Raw genomic sequence first — 23,214 nt, 5'->3', positions numbered from 1 at the left:
CTTTTTAGGCATTCAGTAGAGGTGTCAAACTCTTTGAATATATATGTCATAGATTCAAGGGAAAGATCCAGTCTGTCGATATAAATATGAGAGTTGTCAGCATATTGATGTCATTGAAGCTGTGAGATAAGATGAAATCACTTCATATGCAGATTAAAAACATGAATACGGGAGTAGTTAACTTGAATGTCGTCTTTCCAAGTGAAGATACTGAAGTAAACAAGAGATGAGGAGCTAGCAGGTGACCAAGGGCATGATCTTTGTTGCAAGGTTGCCCCCAAGGACCTAAAACAGCACTTGAGAATTCTTTCTATAATTTGTAATATACAAATACAGTTATTTGATGAGTGAATAAAGTTAAAAACTGACCATGAAATCCAAGCTGCATAATGTGTGGGAAGAAGGGGACATGGAGAGAATGGGTGACAGTGAAAAGTGTGGTAGAATCAAAGGATTTAAGGTTCCGGTTGGATGAAAGGATTCTCAGAGGGAGGTCCTGGCAAGATGAGAGTTGGTGGTCAGAAAGTAGAATGTGTGCAAACTGTGGAAGTGCTGCACATTAGAAAGTGTGGCATGGTATAAGAAAGTGAGGAGCATATCCACAGAGAGTGGCGTGGGCAGGGGGGGTGGCAGTTGGAGAATGAGCTCTTATGATGGGAGGAAGTCAAGGAACAATGCCTATGATTGGAGTGATCATTAATATGAAAGTTAAAATCACCAGTTCCCTTCTGTTTCAAGATCTCTAAGTTTGATCATGAATGTTACTAGTTTCAGAAAATACTTTTATGTATCCTTAGAGATCATCATTGGCTTTTTACCTCTTGTATTCTCTGGTACGGTAAAATACATTGTTTGATTTTTCTATACTTAGAAACGCTTTGTATGATTGGAATAAATTCAAATTGTTAAGGATAGATCCATCCTCTATGTATATTAGTGGATTCTATTTGCTAAATATTTTGTTTAGTTCTCTTTGCTCATCAGAGACTGCCCTGTAACTTTTCTTTTTAAAGTATTTCTTCAGTTTTGGTAAAGTTTCAAAAATTATCCGGTAAAACAATACTATTCCACCATTGACCTCTTGCAGATAGTCTATTAGATATACGTTGTGGGCTCTCAATGAAGACTGATTGTTCAATTGCTGTCATTTATATTTATATAATATAATTAGCATATATCTTTGTCTTTCTGAGGTATTTGTGCCTTAATACCTCAAAAATAGCTACAAATTTGATAATTCCATTTTTAATTTCAGAGACTGCATTCTCTATCAATATAAAATAATTTCTTTTCATGTTGACCTATGAATTTTTTTTCACTTCTGACTATTTCTTTTGTAATTTTGCACTTTTATTTGAGCGGAAATTACTCTTCATTAATTAATGGAAGCAACTTAAACATACTTATTTTATATCCTTTGACCAACTGAGATGTAATGTTTATGCAGTTTTGTTGTATATACGCTTTGGAAGTGGGAGAATTTTTTTTTTTTCCTGACTCCTTCTCTCTTTTTCTTCTCCCTCTCACTACCCACCTCAGGCTCACACTTTCCTGTATTGAGGTTGTATATTATCTTATCTTTTATCACTTACCTTCCAAGTCCCACAGCCCAGGACCAGCCATGCTTTTTTTTTTTTTTTTTAAGTTAAGGCATATCTGTGTGCAGGGTGATCTGGTTAGAGAGTCAGGTTGCTCAGTTCTTGATTAAAAGGCTTTGTCTGTGTGCTCACAGCCTGAGACCTGCAGGGTGTTTGAAGCCACAGCCCAGATGGTGATGAGTTTTATTTTTAGCTTCCTTCAGAGTTGGGGAACTTCACTCCAGGCTCTGGCTTTAAGAATTTTCTATTCCTGGTTCTGGTTGTCTGAGAGCACTTAAATCCCTTTAACTCCTTAGGAGCGAACTTTAGACCTAGGGTTAAACAAGCCTGTGGCTTTACTACCAATCTCTACTACATCATATGGTTCTTTTCTGCTTATTTTATTTGGAGGGCCAATTTGCATGTGTGCTGTTTTTCCTTATATTTTTATTATTATTATGTCTTTGCAATAAATGTGTTAAGTCAAAATATGAACTCCTGCATCATCCTACCTGGAAACCCTAGCTTATTTGAATTAGTTTTTCCTGATGGGATAAATATTTGTTGGCAAAATATAAAATCTGATATAAACAAATGCATTCTTAATGAATTCTATAAGCATTTGCAGAATTTTATTTTATTTTTTTTTTTAATTTTGCAGTTGGATATTGCAGGGAAAGTCTGTTTCTGTCAAATGGTATTAGGACTATAACATTTTCTAGTTGTGATAGCCATGTCTTTTATTCCTGATTTTTAGGTAAGCTGTGAGGTAGACACAGATGACTCAGGCACATATATAATATTGCTCTTAAGAAACTTAATGTGCAAGAGAGACTATTAATGTAGATACTTAAAATATATCATAGGGATTGATAAATTTCAAAAGAGAACTGTATTTAAAGAATTCAGAGAAATGGACATCTTAATGAGGATAGGAAGCATAACTTCTGTGCAAAAGACTATCAGAGTGATAACCTTTCAAAATAAGTAGGATTTAGAACTGGGAGGTTTATAGGGGGACACCCCAGGCAGAGGGATCCATGAGAACAGAAGTCCAGAAGTGGACAAGGTTGCAGGCATATTGTTAGCTATTTACCATTATTTTTATTTTTAAGGATTTATTTATTTGAGAGAGAGAGAGAGCATGCATGCATGGGCAGGGTGGAGGGGCAGAGGGAGAGGGAAGGAGTCTCAAGCAGACTCCTCGTTTAGTGTGGAGCCCGATGCAAGGCTTGGTCTCACAGCCCTGAGATCACGACCCGAGCCAAGATCAAAAGTGTGCTGCTTACGTGATGTGCCACCCAGGTGGCCCAATTTACCTTTAGCTGAGAAGGGCAAAATAAGTGTGGATAGGCAGAACCTGAAATATATTTGTGTATGTGGAAATATGTATTCCTTTTCTGGGTCTATCCCTTTTCAAGGTCTATCCCTTTTCAAGACCAACGCTTCTTTTACTGGAGCTAATTCTTTGATCTTTGGTCTCCTCCTACCTAGCCGCCAGTCCATGGCCTAACTTCATATTTAAATTTCCAGAATGGTTTTCTTGATTCATTAGATCCTTAGTTAGTTACTTTCTATCCCCAGCTCTGATTTAAGAATTTTATGCTGCATTATCATTCACTTGTTTTCATGTTGCTTTGCAATTATCATGTACGTATTTTATATCTGTATGTTTAATCTCCTCCAAATAAATTGCAAGCTCTTCAAAATCAGTACAGGTACTTACTACTTTTTTGGAACTTCCTCTATACATATTCAGTGTTATGAACAAATGTTTTAATTAATAATTTATGTATTTGAAAAGAAACCTATATTAGAAAAAAGAACCCACATCCTAGGTGTTTTCCTTTTTCTGTTGTTGTTTTTCCTCAATTTGTCTCTATTTCTCTGCCTTCTTTCACTGTGACTCTCTTACTTTCTCTGCCTGAATATATAAATATACATATATGTGTGTATACGTATAAATGCAGACACATACTTGAACATATAATCAATATGAATAATACATCTAGAAGCAGTAGTTTCTAAGGGGGTAATATGTAACTTCTCATATAATCAAACCAGAAGATTCTTTATTTTTTTCACACAACATCTTAGGATGCTAGAAAAGTAAGATGTCCTTAAAAGCATCAGTATAGTACTTTTATATATGTATAAAAGGTAACAACCGTATGTCAAAGACAGTGTTTGTGTCTATGTGCCGTCAATCACCTTCCCTCTTTTATTAGTCTCAGATAGAAGATAAACAACAAGAGTGACAGTTTTGTGTCCTTTGCCATTTTGTGTCACCATCACAGACAAGAGGATATTATGTCATCATTCAAGACTGTCACATTTAGTGTATTCTCCTATTTGTCTTAAAGTCTGTTTTCCTCATAATCCTCATAAATAAATACAAAAATCACCTATTCATTTCATATTATTTTATTATGGAAATGTTTCCCCATAATATAATGACCTCTACCATAGATAAGAGCATTTATGCTGTTGCCAAAGCCTCCAGAATATAGACATGTTTTGTTTTAAAGAAATATTTCTCAAATAAATGAAAGAATAAATAGGAAAATATATGTAGATTTTCTTTTAAAAAAAGAAAGAAATTGTAATAAATTTCTACATCTGTATAACATGTAAATCAAACAGTGAATTTTGATATTTTAAACACAAACCCATAAAATATTTAGTACTAAAATAAGATATACTTTACAAAAATTTTACACTACATTTATTTTACAGGGGAGAGGATATTTCCATAAACAATGTATGTTTGTTGAGAAAATTGATATCTGAGCTAAACTAGTGATAAAAATAGTGAAATGGAAAGGCTTTTTAATGTGATTACTATGATAATCACAACTTCCTTTTTCTCTTTCTATTTTTTGGAAGTTCATATACTTCCACATTATCTTATTTTCACATTTTATTTTAAGGTTTTTATAGTATATTTATTGCCAAAATGCATTCTAAATAAATAAAGTGGCTCTATAACTAGTCAATAACCAATTTCAATAACATAATTAAGTACTAAAAACATAACTTGCTATTTAGATTTTCTAAAGTTTTTATATTTTAAGCATATTGTAAGTTAGTTGCTGAAAATGAGAAAATTCAGAGAAGTATAAAAAAATCAGGAAAAAATCGCCTGAAATTCCAGTAGTTACCTTTCTCTTCTATTATAAAACTGACAACAATCTGAATGCTTAATTTTGCATACTTTTGTTTTCAGTTAGGGTTAATTCTTTCCGTATGTTAAAGGTCATAAATGCTTAAAATATGAAGGCTTCTTAGTAGTCTATCAAAAAGTTTGTTTCCCAACATTGGATATTAAGTTTACTTGCACGTTTTTTTAAAGATTTATTTATTTACTTTAGAGAGAGAGCAAGAGAGAGAGTGATCTGGCTGGGGAAGGGATAGAGGGGGAGGGAGAGAATCTCAAGCAGACTCCCCAGTGAGTGCAGAACTCTATGGGGCTCCATCTCATGACCCAGAGATCATGACCTGAGTCAAAATCAAAAGTTGAACACTTGACCAACTGAGCCACCCAGATATCTCCTAACAAGAGTTTGATGCAATATCATGTGGAAGATAAATTTTTTGGTTATAAAATTGCCTTATAAGCTTTCATTCTCAAATTTGTGATGAAATTTCTCCTTTTGTTTCAGGGATTCAGTACATTTTAGAATGAAAAAAAAAACATTAATTTTAGCCATAGAAATTATTCTACTAATAATGTGTCTTTAGTTACATTTGACATAATTTTTCTCAGTAATTTCTCTCTGTATGTTTGTACACACACACACACACACACACACAAGACTGTATATATTTGTAGTTTCTCTTCTTGCTTATACTACCTTTTGTACTCTAAGAGAGCTTAAGTTGGTTTCCATTTTTCACTATATTGATATGGTTTTGACTGCTGCCTTTACTTTGAACTTGAATTCTTTTGTATTTTTAAATCTGTTTTTTATCATATCCTGTTTTCATTATACTTCAGATAATTTTTCTCTGTATCTTTCTGCTCTTTTGAAATGAAGATTGTATCTTCCTATAGCTTACTGAGAGTTGTAAACACTTGTATAATAATTTCTCTGGTTCCTATAGCAAATGCTATAATAATTTGGGGAGGTTATGTCCCTTTCTTTTAATCAATAGTATTTTTCATGGGAAATATATTATTTTTTATTTAACTCATTTTTGTTAGGTATAGCAATGCTAGCTTCATTAACAAACAAACTTGCAAATTTCAGGAGTTAAAAGTAATAGGATTTTAATTCTCTCTGACATAGTATTCAATATAGAAGTTTTAGTGTCCTGTGGATTGCACTCTGTGGGGAGTCAGGAATCCAAGGTTTTTCAATTCCATGGCATTTTCATCACCTAGAGCTATGGAATCCTCTGCTTTCAAAATAGGAGAAGGGAAAAGAGAGGATGGAGAAGATCCACCAACTTTTTATAAGCTCAGCAATGAAGTGAATTATGTTACTACTTACATTCCATTGACTAAATCTACTCAACATGGTTTTACTCCAAAGCAAGGGTATGCTGAGACCTGTAGCCCTTCATTGGACAATTACCTCTTGAATTTAATGGAGAACACTTTTCTTTCTTTCTTTTCTTTTTTTCTTTTTGGTAGAAAACTAGTCATCCTTAAAATGGAAAGAGCTACCAGATCTAATGTATGATGGCATTTCATACGTGAATATTATTACCAAGTGACGTCTTATTCTAAAACCAGATGGTAGATAAATGTGCTGGCTCCCAGCACAATGCTCAGTGTCTACCTTCTTTAATTGATAATAGCCCTGTAAGTCTCAGATGGGATCTCAACTGTCCTAATTTTTTTCTGGGATCTCAGATATTCCTAACCAATATCAGTGCAGTTCTCATGGCGTGTTGCTATCAAACCTCTCTCTGTTTCTTCCATCGTCTGCCTACATTTTACCTGGGAATTCTGAGCCCCCTCAACTACAGTATACCACTGCCACTTTTAGATCCAGTTTGGGTGGCAAGATATTGCTTTTATTTTGCCCAATGGTTATTATAACACAAGATCTCTGGAGCTCAATGGGAAACACGTGGTTTATTTAAAAAAGTAGCACTTACCCGGTGTTTGAAGGCTTTATTTATTATTACTATATTTTTTTGTTCAATAGAGAAATCCCAGTAAGTATTTGCATAATAAGGTTGTCCTATGTGTTGAGAGATATACAAAGAAAATACAATTTCATAGAAGATTACTTCTAAAACATGTAATTTTCTTATTTTCTCCTGCATTGGAAGGTGATTTTAGACACTTCCTTTTCATACTTTCTTCATTGTCTTGGTGAAATCTCTCTAAGAGAAAGCCAGGTTCTTTTACACAGTGTAGGCCAGTTGTTAGACTGCCTTAGGCTCCAAGGCCAAGGCAAGCTCAAAGCTCAACAGTCTAGATCTCAGAGCTTTGTATGAAAGCTGTGGGGTCAGCAGGTATAGGAACCTTTGAAGTACTGTGTATCATGCTATGGGTTTCCCTCTTGAGAATTAGCAAGAGTAGTGTGTGTTCACTGTTTCTCTCCGGGTTTCAGAAGGCAACTCCACAATATGTCTCATTTCAACCTAGCTACAAAGTAAGAATTCAAAGTCACTACTGAACGATTATATTTAATGCAATCAAACAGCATGTATTCTTTTATTATAGATCTCACATGATGTGTTTAATTTGATGTATACTTTTTTCCTCATCTTTTCAGTAAGTTTTGGAATATTACTTGTATGAGTTAGTGAAAAAAGAGTCCTTTTCTATGCTTACTAGTAAAAGCCTTTTATAAAATTAGGTTTTATCAGTCACTCCTTATGTATCTTTGGCTTTTCAAGTTCAACAATTTTAGTTGTGCATTGAATTTTTGTCCCACTTCATTTCAAATTGCCCCTTGACACTTATTTATTTATACAATTATTTATATGTACTACAAATATACATAGAAGTCTATTACTTATATAAATTATATGAATTTATATATACAGTGCAAATTATTGTATCTATATTATATATAATACTGTATAAATAGTATAATGTAAACATGTGAAAATCACTAATTTTACACATTTGTTGTAGTGACATACTACAATAGGTAGCCTCTTCTTTTTTATAAGCACTGAATATATCTGTCTTTTGCTAAAATTTGTTATAAGCAAAATTTGAGTACCCTACATTTTTGCATGTTGGTAGGCTTCTAAAAGTTAGCATATAAATTAATAGGAATTAGCAATTAAAAAAAAGTTCAGACAACTAATTTGAAGAAAAATAAAATTACATAATATAAAGAAAGAAAATTCAAATAGTTTCATTAAATGCTTCAGTTTAAACTTAGAAAATAGTATGTCATCCTTCAAATCCCGCAAATTCTATATGGTAAATTGTGATTTATTTTTATTGTTCTGAAATTCATGACATTCCATTGAATGCTCAGTTTATGCAAGAAGATATTTTAGAAACAATATTCATGATCAATATTAATCTGCTGATGTTTCAGAGATAGTATTTATATTCTGGAAGATTCACGCTCACGTCCTCCTTTACAGAAGGGGAAAATAGTAAGACATGGAGAAATTGAGGGAGGAAACAAGATCAAGATTAAATTAGTAAACTTTCAGTCATAAAATTTAATAGCTATGAAAAAATTAAATACCTTTCATAGAAACCTATGAACTATTATTAATGAAATCCGTATTATAGTGATGTTTTTATGATTATGCCTGAATTTCAAATATGTTTTCTTAAATGTATTAACAGATTCCTAGATCTTCAAAATTTGTGTATAGTAGAAGATATTTCACCTAATAATTAGGTTGTCCTCTAAATGATGGCAAACCTGTGAATATTTAATCCAAATTTCAGGCTTTAGGAGATGAGACTGGTATCACTAGAAAAGAACACAACATAGTATTGAGTCATTTTTTCTTTGTTACAAATACTGATTCAAGGCTTTCAAAAGTTATGGGGCCCTATAAAGTTACAAGATCACAAATACCAAAGGCTGGTTTCTCTATCTAATGAAGGCAGATGTTTTTCATTCCCAGTGTACCTTTGTATATGCATTTCCATAATAGAATGACACATAATCTTCTTGTCTTTTTGATATAAATGCTCCATGAGAGTTATGCCACATGGCTACATATGGTGGTTTTATGGTGGGATGTAAAAAATGAATTTCATATGTCCATGAGGACACCAATATATTGTAGGTTGTTGGAAAGAATGAGAGCTTACAGAAATTGTTCAGTTCAAAATCCACATAATTTTTTTGTTCTATGAATCCAGGCACATAGCTGTATCAAATTGTGAACTGTATCTAATGCTGAAAGATATTTTCTCAAGGAAAATAAGAAATAATGTAACAAACACCTAGAGAAGTAATGTTTTGAAGAACAAACAAAATACCTGCAAACTTTTACTTGTGGGAGATGAAATGGGTGTGCTGAGAAAGGAAGGGGTATGCAAAACAAGTTCCAAAGGCCAAAGTTACTGCAAAACCTAAGAAAAAGAACAACAAACCCCACTTGACAAGAAATGGCTTATGAAGGGGACTTGCCAACAGCTGCAAGATGAGTAGATGACCACAACCCCACCTCCCATAAGATTAGCTTTTATAGCCCTACTGGCTGGGAGGGAGTACAAACTGGGGCCACCCAAGGGGGAAATGTTTCCCAACAGGTGTTATCTGGGGAAGATGAAGGATGTTATGCCCCAACGGTGTACTTAAGGGTGTGGTTAAACAAAAGGAAAGAATGTGTGTGTGTGACAAGATGTGCTTAAGATTTCAGGTTCAGGTAGCAGGACCGTCATCGTGAGGGATTTGTCCAAAATGACCTTAGTCTCTTTCACACAAAGGGGAGAAAAGTTTTTTTCTGTATAAGATCTTTGAAAATGTGTATGCCAATGTTGCAATTATTAAATTTTGATTATCATCTACTAACAATCTTTCCTTGCAAAACTACCCACATTAGACATTGAACAGTATAATGTAGTAAATGCAGTTGTGTGATCATGTTAGAACAAGGATTCTAGTAAACACGGTCTTTATTCACTAAATGAGGAGAATGTAGTTGCACAGATAGCAGCATTTTAGCATTTTCTATATGTATTGAATAAGAATGAACATTTGTAAATTATAATTCTAAATGTAATTAATTATTAATTAAATGTGATTAAACATTAATTAATATAATTAATAAATTATATGAACTTTGAGGTGTAAAAAATTTCTGAAGACTGAAGCTGCTAAAACTGGATGGTCCCACTTTCCTACAAGACATGTTTTATTGATATGTTGCTACTAGTAATGGTACATTTATTTCATTTATTTTTTTCCAAATGCAGAATATACCATGTCTGCATACAGTGAAATCTTCTGGCATTTTAGGTCTAAATTTTATACACTAAGCTTCTGTTATGTTCTTGTGTCCACTGACAAATAGTATATTCTTTTCTCCTTAAGCCATTTTTTGAAGAGAGAAATACATTGTTAATAAAAATGAAATGCATCTGTTTTTTATCTAGGTGAGAGGGTATTGGGGAAAGAGAATCATCTGATCCAAGAATATTTTATATATTGCAGTGTTATATATACATACATAAACACATACACACACACACACAGATGCTGCTCTCCATAAATGCTTGCTTTTGCATGCTCATTTATTTGATGAGGACACTGAAGCCTAGCAGAAAGAGCAACCATTTTGAAGGTATGCATACTAATTTCCTAAAGATGAAATTTTGAAACACACTTAGTTATCTGAGTAGTTCTTGTCGAATTATTAACTCATTAGTGACATTATTTTCAGCATAAAATCCAGTCAAATTTAAGCTACATACTGAGCACAGTGTAATTCACATCAGATAATTTTAAAATATGGATGAATAATATCATTAATAAAGTTAAAGTATAACTCATTATTTGAAAATGCCTTAAAAATCTGCCAATTTTTTTTTAATAGATGAAAGCATACATAGGATATAGTATACTATTGAGTTAGTGATTCCTGGTCACTGAAATCAGGAATTAATTATGATTGAACACATTTAGTAATTTAATGTATGTGTAAAAGTAGTAACTGGTACTTCTAAGAAATTTTCAAATCACTTGGATACAGTCTCTTGCAATGTGGCAAAGACATTTAAACGTTCCTGACAAGAGATCAAGTAGCCATTACTTGTACAACTTATTTGATAGAACTCAATATCTCATGAGCTTGCTGAATACAGAAGTGAAGAGTTCAACAGATAAAAAAGCAGTCTCCATATTGAACCCAAATCAACCTCTCACTAGCTTCTGACATTCAATGAGTTTTAATAAATATGATCCTCCATTCACGTGCCAGTACCCCTTCCTCTATGCTGCATTTTCTCTTTTCCAGTGAAAACATCCCCAGATTTAAGTATACATATATAAAAATACATACGTATGTTTATATGTGTGTGTATATATATATATATGTGTATATGAGGGTGTGTGTGTGTGTGTGTTAGCAGCATTTTCTTTCTCAAGCAGTTATCTCAGCGAAAATTTATTTGGAATTCTCAAATGGGAGTTAACATTTTAAAGGATTTGTCAATATCTAAAGAAAATGTAGAATTTTTTCATAATTGAATTAGAGTTACATTAGCTTAAGAAGGTATATAGAATGTTATTTCAAATTAATATCAGAATTAAAATGAAATGAATATTTCAAATTCTCTTTGGCAAATATGTGTATACATATATGTATGTAATTAATATACATTTGTAATTAATATAAACCATACTGAATTTTTTTTATTCTAGAAACTTACTTTAGTACAAAATTAACAATAATTCACCTCTCAGTTTCTAAAATTAGAGTAATGCGCATAGCTTAGAGGATGGCACAGTCAATAGAAAGCAAAGATAGTGTTACTTTCATAGGTATTTCTTCTTTTCTGAATCTAAAGCAATGTTGAGAACACACTCATAAAGATATTCATAAATACTTTTCATACTTTAATACTTTAATAGAATTTTTTATCAAAATACACCAAAGTTATGTCATATTGCTAGACCGCCTTTGCCAGCCTCCCTTGAAGTATGGCTGTGGGCCGGAACAGGAAATGAGGACTGAGATAGTACATGTACTCAAGGCCTCGGCCATTAAAATTTTTTACATATGCCTCCCCAGGCTCACTAACTTTTGAAGACTTTTATAGTCAAATGTTGAAATGGTAGCTTATGTCCCTAATACTTTTATAATATTGCCCTCCACCAATGACCTTGAGCAGTCCTTTACTATTATATGTTAAAGAAAGTTTCCTATTACTTTAAGCAACCCTACATCCAAAAGCAAAGCCATATTGTAAGGTCAGTGAGTATAATGATATCTAGATGGTTAACTAAAGATATAAAAGAACATTTAAGTATACTTGCTTTGGCTTTACAAATTTCTTTTGCCATATGACATTGGCAAAGTTAGAGTACGATAACTGTCTTTAAGAGAAGGAGTAAATTTTCAGTGCCTGAATCCATAGATTTAGAAGGTTTATAGTCATAGACTACTATAACGTAGGATGGTATCTCTACTGTCTTAGATTTTTAAAACTCAGCTACATAATCATATTAAAATATAGAAAGAGATTTTGAATGGAGTCTTAGAAGAATTAATTTTGTTTGACTTGTCTAAATATAAGTTATATTTTATTTTTTAATTTTGATCTCTATTGATATTTTGGTATTATACAAGTAAGAAAAAAAATCTAATGATTTAGAGCCTAAAGATCAAAAGCAGCAAACTCCTTCTTTATAGTAGGTGAGGGGCAAAAGGGGAAAATCTCAAGCAGGCTCCAAGCCCACCAGTGGCCATCTCACAACTGTGAGGCAGACCTGAGCCAAAGTCAAGAGTCAGACACTTAACTGACTAAGTCACCCAGGCACCCCAAAGCAGCAAACTTCTTTTAATTCAAATTACACAAAATGAAAATTTATTAGGTGCAAGGACTCTATTAGAACATTAAATTTTCAAAGTCATTATCATAGTAAAAATATTTTTTTGAGCATACTGTCCTTACTTATGTCTTACTTTATGGCATGATTTACTGGGTGCCCCTGCTCTTTAATTCATTTGTACTTCCACTTGTTTATTCATTCACTTTTCCAGTAGAGAGAATGGGAATTATATTTAGAGTACTATGTGATTTACGAAGGGCAGTAGCAAACAGTCTCATCCAGGGCTAGAGGGATGAACATATAGTAAGATAAATGGAACATATCAGCACATAAATGCTGGACCAAGTAATGTTCATTCTTCATCTCATAGGCTCAGAAAATGATTATTAGCTTCATGCATATTCCTTCCCTGGAAGACTAAAGGAAGACATGAATATAGTTGGAGGTGGACAGCATGGAGGAATCTATGAAGAAAGCCATATATTGGGCACCTGGGTGTCTTAGTCACTAAGCGCCTGCCTTCAGCTCCAGTCATGGTCCCAGGGTCCTGGGATGAGTCCCACATCAGGCTCCCCACTCTGTGGGAAGCCTGCTTCTTTTTCTCCCGCTCCCCCTGCTTGTGTTCTCTCTCTCACTGTGTCTCTCTCTGTCAAATAAATAAATAAGGTCTTCAAAAAAAAAGCAATATGTTAATTAGTTTGAATGAAGTGTGACCTTGAGACATGCAGAGGAAATAATATACCTTTAATTAAAGAAGCATGGATTTTTTGCCACGTTTGAACACATGCTCATGTGCTTTTAAGTCAATAGGCATTTTGAAGAAGAATAGGGAAATAGAATAGAAAGGTAAACATTTCAGATATTTAGGGACTTATATGATGAACAGTTTATATGTTATGTTATAGAAGAGGTAATAGGGCAGGGTTATAGGCATATCGTGTAAGTAGTTATAGTTAGGGCTTTAGGAATGTAATAGAGTAGAAGCATGGAGTTTCCATCAGGACAGATAATGATGAGGACACTCTAAGGAAGAGGGACAAGCATAGCAAAGACAAAAAGTTTAAAAAGTAGAAATATCATGGAATTTATATTTATTCCACAAACATATTAATAAATTTTCCATAACCAAGTGTATTCATTATTAGTATAATTTAGGGGTAATAACATTTTGGTTTTTTTCAAATGTTTCATAATAATAGATGACAGATGTAGGAATGAGAGGAGTGAATTTTTGTTTTTATCCATTTGAAGTAAGAAAATCTGAGGTTTAAAAATCGAAATTCTACCACTGGAAAAAAACTTCTTTCAAATAGTGTCACAGTTTCCAGATTTATTGCTTGGGTTCTGTTCGCATTTTCTCTTCTAAAACTCCATTTACTATGGTTTCACTAAAAGTTCAGTTCAAGCTGAAACTTGGTATACCAAATATCAGCTCTGGAGCAATGGTTGTTTTACCAATTTTCCAGAAGATTGATTTAGATTGTTCTGAGTTGTATGACTGTAAAGAACAAAACAGAAAAGGATTCGCTAGCTTGATACTTTATTCTGTCTGTGTTAACTCCTTTATCTCAATCCATAGTGCAATTACAAATAACACATGCTGATTGTAGATAGTATTTGATTATATTTTTAACAAGTAAAATATTTGTAGTATTAATAGAATGACACTTTTATTTAAAAAAATGAGTGGCTAGATTGCCTTTTTTACCTTTTTTACCAATATCTATAGGCATGTTGTGACATCACACATCTCAACATACCAATCATAAGTTCTGACAAGAGTTAAGCCTTGGATCTGTGGCCTATGTGAAGATTATTAGAGCTTAATTTGGCTTATTTTTTTCTTTCTGATTTAGTAGGATTCCGATTTAATTAGTAGAAAAATCATTCTGGTATACTAAAACAAAGTTGACCTCACTAAAGTTTTAATTCCTTGTTCTAATTCTTACCCTTGGGGATAGTAGAGATTTGAGCTGAAAAAACAGGGGCTAGCAGATTGGATGAGTCGGTTTGCTTAATGAACAGTTCTAGAGAAATTAGTATAGGAGAAGCAGAGTAGGTGGTTTGCTGGGGTCTACATGGACAATGTGCAGAGAGCAGGCTTGTTCTAGAAGCTGGGAAACAGAGCAGAGTGCTGGCCTTAACAGAACAAAGCCAGAGTCAAGGGAAGGAGTCTATTATTAGGCAACAGGCAGGAAAATAAACTTGATACTGAATGAAAGACCATGGGAAGCATTCTTAGGCACAATTTTCCCATAGGCAGGTCTGAGCTTATTGTACTGACACCTCTAAACTCTCTCTCTATAAGAACTAAACTCTCTTTAAGAACCAAGTGGGGACACACCAGGATGGTAGGGGCTTGAGCTGAAAACAAAGAGAATGAAGGTTGACACACTATAGTTCTTGAAATCCTATCACATCCGTGATGTTAAACTTCAGAAAATGCAAGTTACTTGTTGGATAATAAATGTAGTTTTTAAACTTCTAAATAAATATTTGCAGTGATTCTCTTGGCTAAAGTCCATGGTATAGGATGGTATACGTTTGGAAACTTACACTCAACATTGAGAATTTAAGTAGCCAACAGGACACTTGGAATTACTTCTATCACCTTGATATAGGTTTTTTCCTTAGTACTTGTCTACAAACTATTAAAATGATAAAATCATTCAATATACAATATCCATTTAGTACAAAAAATTTTCTGAAATTATGTTAATATGTACAATTACAGGATATTATATGCAAAAGGTGTGGTCCACATATTAAATTGAATGTAACAAGTTATTAGTGGATATCTATATGTACTCTGATATGTGTAAAGCCTCATGGAAAATATAGAGAAATATAACAATCCTTACTTGAGGAAGTTTTAGGTAAAATGAGAACCAGGAAAAAATGCAAAAACAATGAGATTTTTTTTTTTTTTGCTGCATTTTAATAGTCTCTTCAAAGTAATTACATAATGAAATATATTTTTATCATTATTTGTGACATGAAATTAGTAAAAATGTGACAGAAATTAGTAAAAATGTGACTAAAATGCTCCAAGTAATTGCCTTGGGAATTTTTATTTTATCCAACATGGATCCCACATATTCATTTGTGTGATTGATGAACCATTTAGAACCAATGGTATATTGGGAAAATAATTTTTATCCAGCATTAAGTACTATTTAATAGATCCTTACTCATTGGTCAGGCTTCTTATTTGCAGCTAAAATTAAATCCTCCAGAGCTCAGCGCTTTGAGTCATTAAATCACCTCACCAGTGGGTGGCAGGCACCTAATAGCTGATGAGGCATGACCTCAGGGTAGCCCACTTTCCCATTAGCTCATTTTTAATCTCAGAGATGTGTGAGCAATTACCTTTCATTCTTTTATTACACATACTCATTTCTTCTGTTCAATTTTTCTTTGCATAATGCTTAATTTTTTTTTAAACAGATGTTTCAATTTTTATTTTTTTTAAGTTACTTACATAAGGATGGGCATCCTGTATTCACAAAGAAAAGTTTATGGGTTATTTATTTATTTATTTATTTTTTTTTTAAAGATTGAATTCACTTCAGCTAACAATATCACAATTCTTTATTTAGGTTCACTATATGTTTGGGCCTTACTAGGTGGAAAAGTTAAATAATACAGATTTTCTCTGATTAGCTACTGCTTTTTGTGTTCACTTGAAAACCGTAAGGTAACATGACAATGGCTTCAGAGATCACTCATTCAGTATTTCAAATCATTTTCCAATGAACTATCATTTTGTTAAAAGTTTTCATAGCATGATGTTTCTAGCTCTTTTATGCTCAACAGTGTCTAAACGGGACACTGTTTTTCTTCTTTTTTTGGCTTCTTTCCCATGGGGGAGCCTGTGGAGATATATTCAAGAGGACTTCCTAGTTCAGTTCTTTTTCACCCTGCTCTTATCATATCCAGACAGAGTTAGGCTCTCAGTTTCATTTCAATAGTCATTCACTGAATACCTCCTGTGCAGACAGTGATGGTGAGGGGCGCGGGAGATGAGGAAGACAAGGATCCTGCTCACAGGGAACCCACTGAGTTATAGTATTTTCCTCTTTGGACTCGTAAAGGTTTTCCTTTATTCTTTCATACTGAAAATGTTATAAAATGAACTGCAGATGACATCATAAGTATTTACAAACTTGAAAGGATAAATGCTATAGATGTATGATTTGTTTAAAATATTCAGTCCAATGAGGATCTCCTTAGGCAGTTTTTTGTTTCTTTGCTTTGGCAAACAAATTATCAAGGAAATTCACACAATAAATAGTCCCTTTACTAATCATGCCAGTTTCCTGGTTCTTGGAATTACGTTTTCAGGTTTTGAAGATATATTTATACATTTCAATTCTCTAAACCATATTCCTTTTGCTTTTACTCAATTATTATCATCTCCACCTAACACTCAGCAGACCAAGGCACACATTTAAGTGATTTGCTTAGGTCCATATGGTTAATCAATGACAGATCTCACATTAAAATGCAGGTATTCTTGGCGGGCCTGGGTGGTACACTCAGTTAAGCAGGGATTCTTGGTTTTGGCTTAGGTCATGACCTAAGGCTGTGGTATTGAGCCCTGTGTGGGGCTTGGACCTCAGCAGGGAGGCGGCTTAAGATTTTCTCTCTTCCTCTCCCTTTGCCCCACCCCCAGTACTCTCCCCCCCCTTCTCCCTCTCTCTCTTTCAAATACATAAATAAATCTTTAAAAAAATGCAGGTATTCTGTTTTTCAGAGCCTAGTTTTTAGTCAGGCTGGTAGTAATCATATAATAATTCAAAATATTATATGATTTGGTGAGCTAAATTAATTGAGACATTTCAGACACTAAAACACTTAGGTTCTCATCAGGATTCTAAACTCAAAATATTTAACGTGTCATCGTAGATTATTTTGAGGAACTTAATATAGTACATGAAATCATTTAGTTCTCATCATAATTAGAAGGTGAAAATAAATCAGAAGTTATTATCCACAGGAAATCTGATTTTATACAACTACCTAATTTTTCTTATTCTTAAGTCATTGCTGTTAGTTTTACTCCATGCAAATCATCTAAATATGAGAGTTTTGTATTTGAGTATATTAAGAGATTCAGTTGATTTTTAGTGATGTTATATAGTTTCCACAAAATAGTCTGACCAAAAGAGAGTTAAATTCCTTTTGCTAAGATCTACTGAAAATTGTAAGCTCTGTCTCTCTGCCAGTGGGAACTGTGTTAGAAGAAATGAAATTGAACACAGGGGGTAAGAAACAAGCCTTTCCCATATAGTATCATGGCAGAAACCTTGGGTTTTCCCTTTTGGTGACCTCTCTTTTAAAGAAACAAGAAATACATGATAAATGCTTTTCTTAAATAAATCACAGCTTTGAAAAGTGGTTGATATAGCCTGAGGTTCTATTGGGAAAATAACAAATTTGTGTCCCACTGTTTTTGTCTAGCAACTGAATGATATATATATAGATATATATATATGCCTATAGGAGATAGAATATGAAATGGACATTTGAAAAAAGTCTACTATGTCTTAATGGAATCACAAATATAATCATAATCAGACTTGCCTTATATTTTACATTCAGTAAAATTAATTTCAAAAATATTTGTAAGTATATGTCTCCTTATAAAATTAGAGTTAATAAAGAATGGTAAGCAGAGGGACTACAATCATTAAGGTGTGTGTTGTTTGAGTATTGGGGAGGATGATTTTTTGAAATATATTTAAAATCATGAAAACTTAGAATTTCCCCCCAATATTACATATTATATTATTGCCTGCTCCTTTCACAAAACATAAAAGGAAGGTACAGCAATTTAAGAATATTTGATACTTGTGATTCCCCCTCTGGCTCTGTGGCAAATGTATGTAAAGAATTCTAAGCTTTGATAACATGACCATCTCCCTTATTTCTTCAAATGTACATAAAGTTTTGTGTTTTGTGTTTTTTTTAAGAATTTTTGCTTTGTTTTGCTTTGATTTTAGTGGAGGGAGAGAGACTCTGAAGCAGACTCCCTGCTGAGCACAGAGCCCAATGCAGGGTTTGATTTCAAGACCCTGGGATCATGACCTGAACCGAAATCAAGGGTTAGACAGTTAACTGATTGAGCCATCCAGGCACCACTTAACAGAGGTTTCATTGTAGATTTACATTCAATTGTGAGAGATAATATGGAGAGATCTCATGGACCCTTGATCTAACCAGCATCTTACAGAGATATCACGACTAGGAAGCTAACAGTGATGTAGCCCACCAATCTTACTTGGTTTTCACCAGTTTTACATATACTCGTCTCTGTGTGTGTGCATATGTGTGTGTTTAGTTCATGTGTATTTCATGTGTGATGTATCCATTACCACAGACAAAATACAAAAAATTCCATCACTGCAAGAATCTCTTGTGCTGTTCTTTTATAACCATATTCTCATTTCTCTCACTCCCTCCTACCTATACTATCCTTAACCCTTGGTAAACACTAATTTCTTTTCCATATTTATCATTTTATTATTATAAGACACTATATAAGTTGACTTCATCTGCATTTATAGAGTTTTTGAGTGTTTTACTTTGTATATTTTCTTTTTTTTAAGTTTTTTTTTTTTTAAGATTTTATTTATTTATTTGGCAGACAGAGATCACAAGTAGGCAGAGAGGCAGGCTGAGAGAGAGGGGGAAGCAGGTTCCCTGCTGAGCAGAGAGCCAGATGCAGGGCTTGATCCCACAACCCTGAGATCATGACCTGAGCTGAAGGCAGGGGCTTAATCCACCGAACCACCCAGGTGCCCCAATTTTGGATATTTTCTTAGTAATTGCCCTAGGTATTGAAATATATGCCTGTGACTTACCACAGTCTACTAGGAGCAATGGTTGACTACTTCGAGTAAAGTGTGGAAATCTTACTTATTTTCAATCCCTTTGCCCTGCCCAGTTTGTACTTGTCTTGAGGTTTCTTTCTATATTTGTTCAGCATTGTATCAGTTGATGTTGTAATTTTTGTTTCAACCATCATATAATGAAGACAACCAAAGAAGGATACTCTAGATTGGATTTACCCCGGTTTTTGTTCTTCCAGTTGATCTTTTTTTCTTTCCTGATGCTCCAAGATTCCTGTGCCACTCCCTCTGGTCTCCATAATTTCAAATGAGAACTCTGTTGTCATTTAAATTGGTATTCTCATAAAGGTTATGGCTGCTTTCAAGATTTTTTTCTTTGCCTTCTAGTTTAATGTTGATGCATTTGATACGGACTTTCTTGGGTTTATCATATTTAAGATTAGTTCATGTTATTGATTCAGTATATTTATTTCTTTAGGCAAATTTGAAGTTTTGGAACAGTATTTCTTCAAATACTTTTTCAGTCCCAGTGTCCTTCACTCACTTGGGACTTGTGTGTTACCAATATTGGATATATTTGTCCCACAGGTCCACGTCTCTCTCTCTCTCTTTTTTTTCCCCCAACTTGTTCTCTTTTTCTTATTCAGATTGAGTGAATTATATTGCTTTATCTTTTTTGATTCCATCCTCTGTTTCATCTCTACTGAATTATCAAGTCAATCTAGTGAGTTTTTACTTTGGTTATTGTATTTTTGGCTTCTATAATTTTCATTTGATTCCTTTTTTTATAACTTCTTTGCCGAGATTTTCTATTTTTTTGTTTCAAGATAATTAGTAATTGATTGCGGAAGTATTTTTATGGTGGCTTCTTTAAATTATTTGTCAGGTAATTACATTTGTTTCAACTCAGTGTTGGTGTCTGTTGATTATTTTTTCTCATTCAGGTTATGATTTTCCTGGCATTTGGTGTGATATCACATCCTGGACATTTTAGTATTATGTGAGGAGACTCTGGATTCTACTTTAGTTTTTCTATTCTAGGAAGCAGTCATCCTGTTTAGGTTCAGCATAAAGTCCTAGGTGACATTTTCAGGTCATGGTTCAACCAACAATTTGCTTTTCAAAGCCAAACGGTGCTATTTAGTCAGCTTGAGGTGTCTAGTTCTATTGGGGGTTGAACTGGTCTCCACTGGTGCCACTTAAGGAGGCAGAGGAGCTCCCCAAGGTGAGGTTGCCTGATGACTCTAGCAGGGGTAAGTTGTTCTCTAGTTCATGGGAGATCACTTTAAGGGCTGGGTATTTGTCCAAGAAGGCTCACCCCTCAGCCCCTGCTGCCCAATTGATCACTGTCTGTAGGCATTGAAGGGGAGTCTCCAGTCCAATGGAGAAAGAGATGACTTTCCATGGCCACATGTAGGCAGTGATGCTCCCACTTGCTTCCCCTTGCAGGTGGCCCAGTCTCTCCCAGAGATACTGGCAGGATTCCCATTTGTTATGTGATAAAAAATGAATCTACATAGGCCACCTGCTGTTTCTAGGTTGTGATTGGGAAAAGTCAGGCCTCAACTGCCTTTTATTATTGGCTGGGGAACCACTGTGTTGTTCCTCAGGTCTCAGTGTCCCTAAACTAGTCCTCTTTCCTCTTTCAGAATACTTCTTTCTTTGCTTTTTTCTTAACTCTGAGCTTTATAGCTGTACTTAGTAGGAAATATAATGATATTTAAACTTTTTAATACTTTTCCAAAAATGAATCAAGAGGAGCATAGTAAGAGATCTTCTGTGGAAAATAAAACAAAACAAAAAGCTCTGTAATAGAAAAGGTGGTATGAACCAAAGAATATATTAAAAGTAACAGATGGTACACTAGAGGTTACAATCAATGAGAGCAAATTTAAACATTCAGTACCTTATAGGTATTCTTCAGCTGAAATCTCTGGTTTATAGGATGTTCAACAGGTTTCTCTACTGCAGAGAATATGCTTTTAATATGCTAATGTTCATTGTTGGTCTCTTGGAAGGAATACAGCAATCATAGTTTTCCCAAATTTATCTGTGCATAAAAGTGAAACCTTCTGTTTATTGTGTTTTTGGTACTAACATTCCATGAAAGCCTGTGGAGGAAAGTCATTTTTATCACCACCAACATCTACCTCATCTGAGGTATTGTACTAGATACAATCATTTAATTAAAAAGCTGTTTCTGAGAACATTAAGGAACACCTAATTCTGCTTTGATTTAAAAAAAAAATCTGATAAAATATTTCCATATATTTAAACTGTTCCAGGAAATAAGATATAGATATATGGCCAAAGACCATGTTTCTTGTGTTGTGCTAAAAATATTTAACTGGACTTTTTCTAATGTTGTAATTTGCATTTTCAATATTTTCTCTTTCCAGCTTTAAGGGACAACAGGATTGAGCTGGTTCGAGCTTCCTGGCATGAATTGAGTATCAGCGTTAGTGATGTGTCTCTCTCCGATGAAGGGCAGTACACCTGTTCCTTATTTACAATGCCTGTCAAAACTTCCAAGGCCTATCTTACTGTTCTGGGTAAGTGCAAGGGACTAACAATATGAGATCACAAGCCAAAGTGATGTGACTCCATAACAAATATATGTTTTGAGGATCACATTCATAGAGTTTAATCCCTGCTCGGCTACATTATAGCAAAAGGCATTTAAAAACCACTTAATCACTTTCCCCATTTTTGAAATAGACCAGGGAGTTGTAAGGATTTGTATAACTTCTCCAGGGCATGTCGCCATTTATTTCTCAGCCACCCATAAACACCAGGTTTCTTGATTTTCAGTGAAATTCCTTTGTTTCAAATCATCTATCTATTTTATACATGCTGATCCTTTCATAAAGACATAGAATAATGGCCAGAGTGAATTCAATGTGTCTATGGGGTGGTCCTCCATTTTATTATTTAAGTTGTCTGATGGAGGCCTTCTCTAATGTCGCCCAGCTTTCAAATACACTTCTTTTTTTATATTAGTGTATTTAAATGACCCTGACATTTCTATGTCTTCTTTTAATTGTGTAGGTTTTCTAGATTCTTAAATGAACTACATAATGTCACTCTCCATGTAGCTTGTAGCTTTGTTGTGGTTTTATTTTCTAAATACTGGGTCTTTTTCCCAAAGGTTAAAGTGATACAAAGAACCATTACATTCTTAGAGATTCCAAGGAAATCAAGTTGCAGCTCAGAGCTCTCTGTGATTCTGCAGACGTCAGTGGCCCAATCAGCTGAAATTGCTGCGGTTCATTGAAACACACCTGCGTACTGAACAAGTTAGAGGAATTTAAAAGATTGATTCTTTTTTTCTTTTTTTTTATTTTTTTGCCCCTAGCTTGCCTTCCTTTTTTTTTTTTTTTTTTAAATTTTTTATTTTTTATAAACATATATTTTTATCCCCAGGGGTACAGGTCTGTGAATCACCAGGTTTAGGGGGAGGGTATGTGATTTGGTGAGTGCTGTGAAGTGTGTAAGCCTTCCTTTTTTGATAGATAAAGGCATAACATTGCCTATAAAAGAACTAATGCATGCTGTTCTGTTCGGCAGGAATATTAAAGTTAATCCAGCTAGTGAATTGGTTTTGTACATACGATATGAAATATGTTTCTTTGCAAGTCCCACTGGGACTATTTTATAAAAATCTTCACAAGTTTGCCACTACAGACAAAATATATCCACTAAAATGGAGTATTGCAAGATAACAACTGCCTAAGGTTAATGTATTGTTCTGTAGAGAGCCACCTAGAGACCCTAAGAACAGACAACTGGATGATTTCAGTTTATTAAATGGTAATGTGACATAGATTAAATGCACACACACAC

The 23,214-nt window shown here is 34.0% G+C and overlaps 1 protein-coding gene across 4 annotated transcripts in view; it reads left to right on the top strand.

The window, feature by feature from the left end:
• CADM2 (cell adhesion molecule 2) overlaps positions 1-23,214 on the top strand; it is a 1,101,138-nt gene that overhangs the window by 891,521 nt on the left and 186,403 nt on the right. For all 4 annotated transcript variants that reach the window (XM_059392144.1, XM_059392141.1, XM_059392142.1 and 1 more), the window contains one exon: positions 21,771-21,923. In XM_059392144.1, the coding sequence (XP_059248127.1) occupies positions 21,771-21,923 (153 nt within the window). The remainder of the gene's footprint in view (positions 1-21,770; positions 21,924-23,214) is intronic.

Source organism: Mustela nigripes, chromosome 2 (genome assembly GCF_022355385.1).
Source record: "Mustela nigripes isolate SB6536 chromosome 2, MUSNIG.SB6536, whole genome shotgun sequence".
NCBI lineage: Eukaryota > Metazoa > Chordata > Mammalia > Carnivora > Mustelidae > Mustela > Mustela nigripes.
This window is presented reverse-complemented; position numbering and strand designations above follow the sequence as displayed.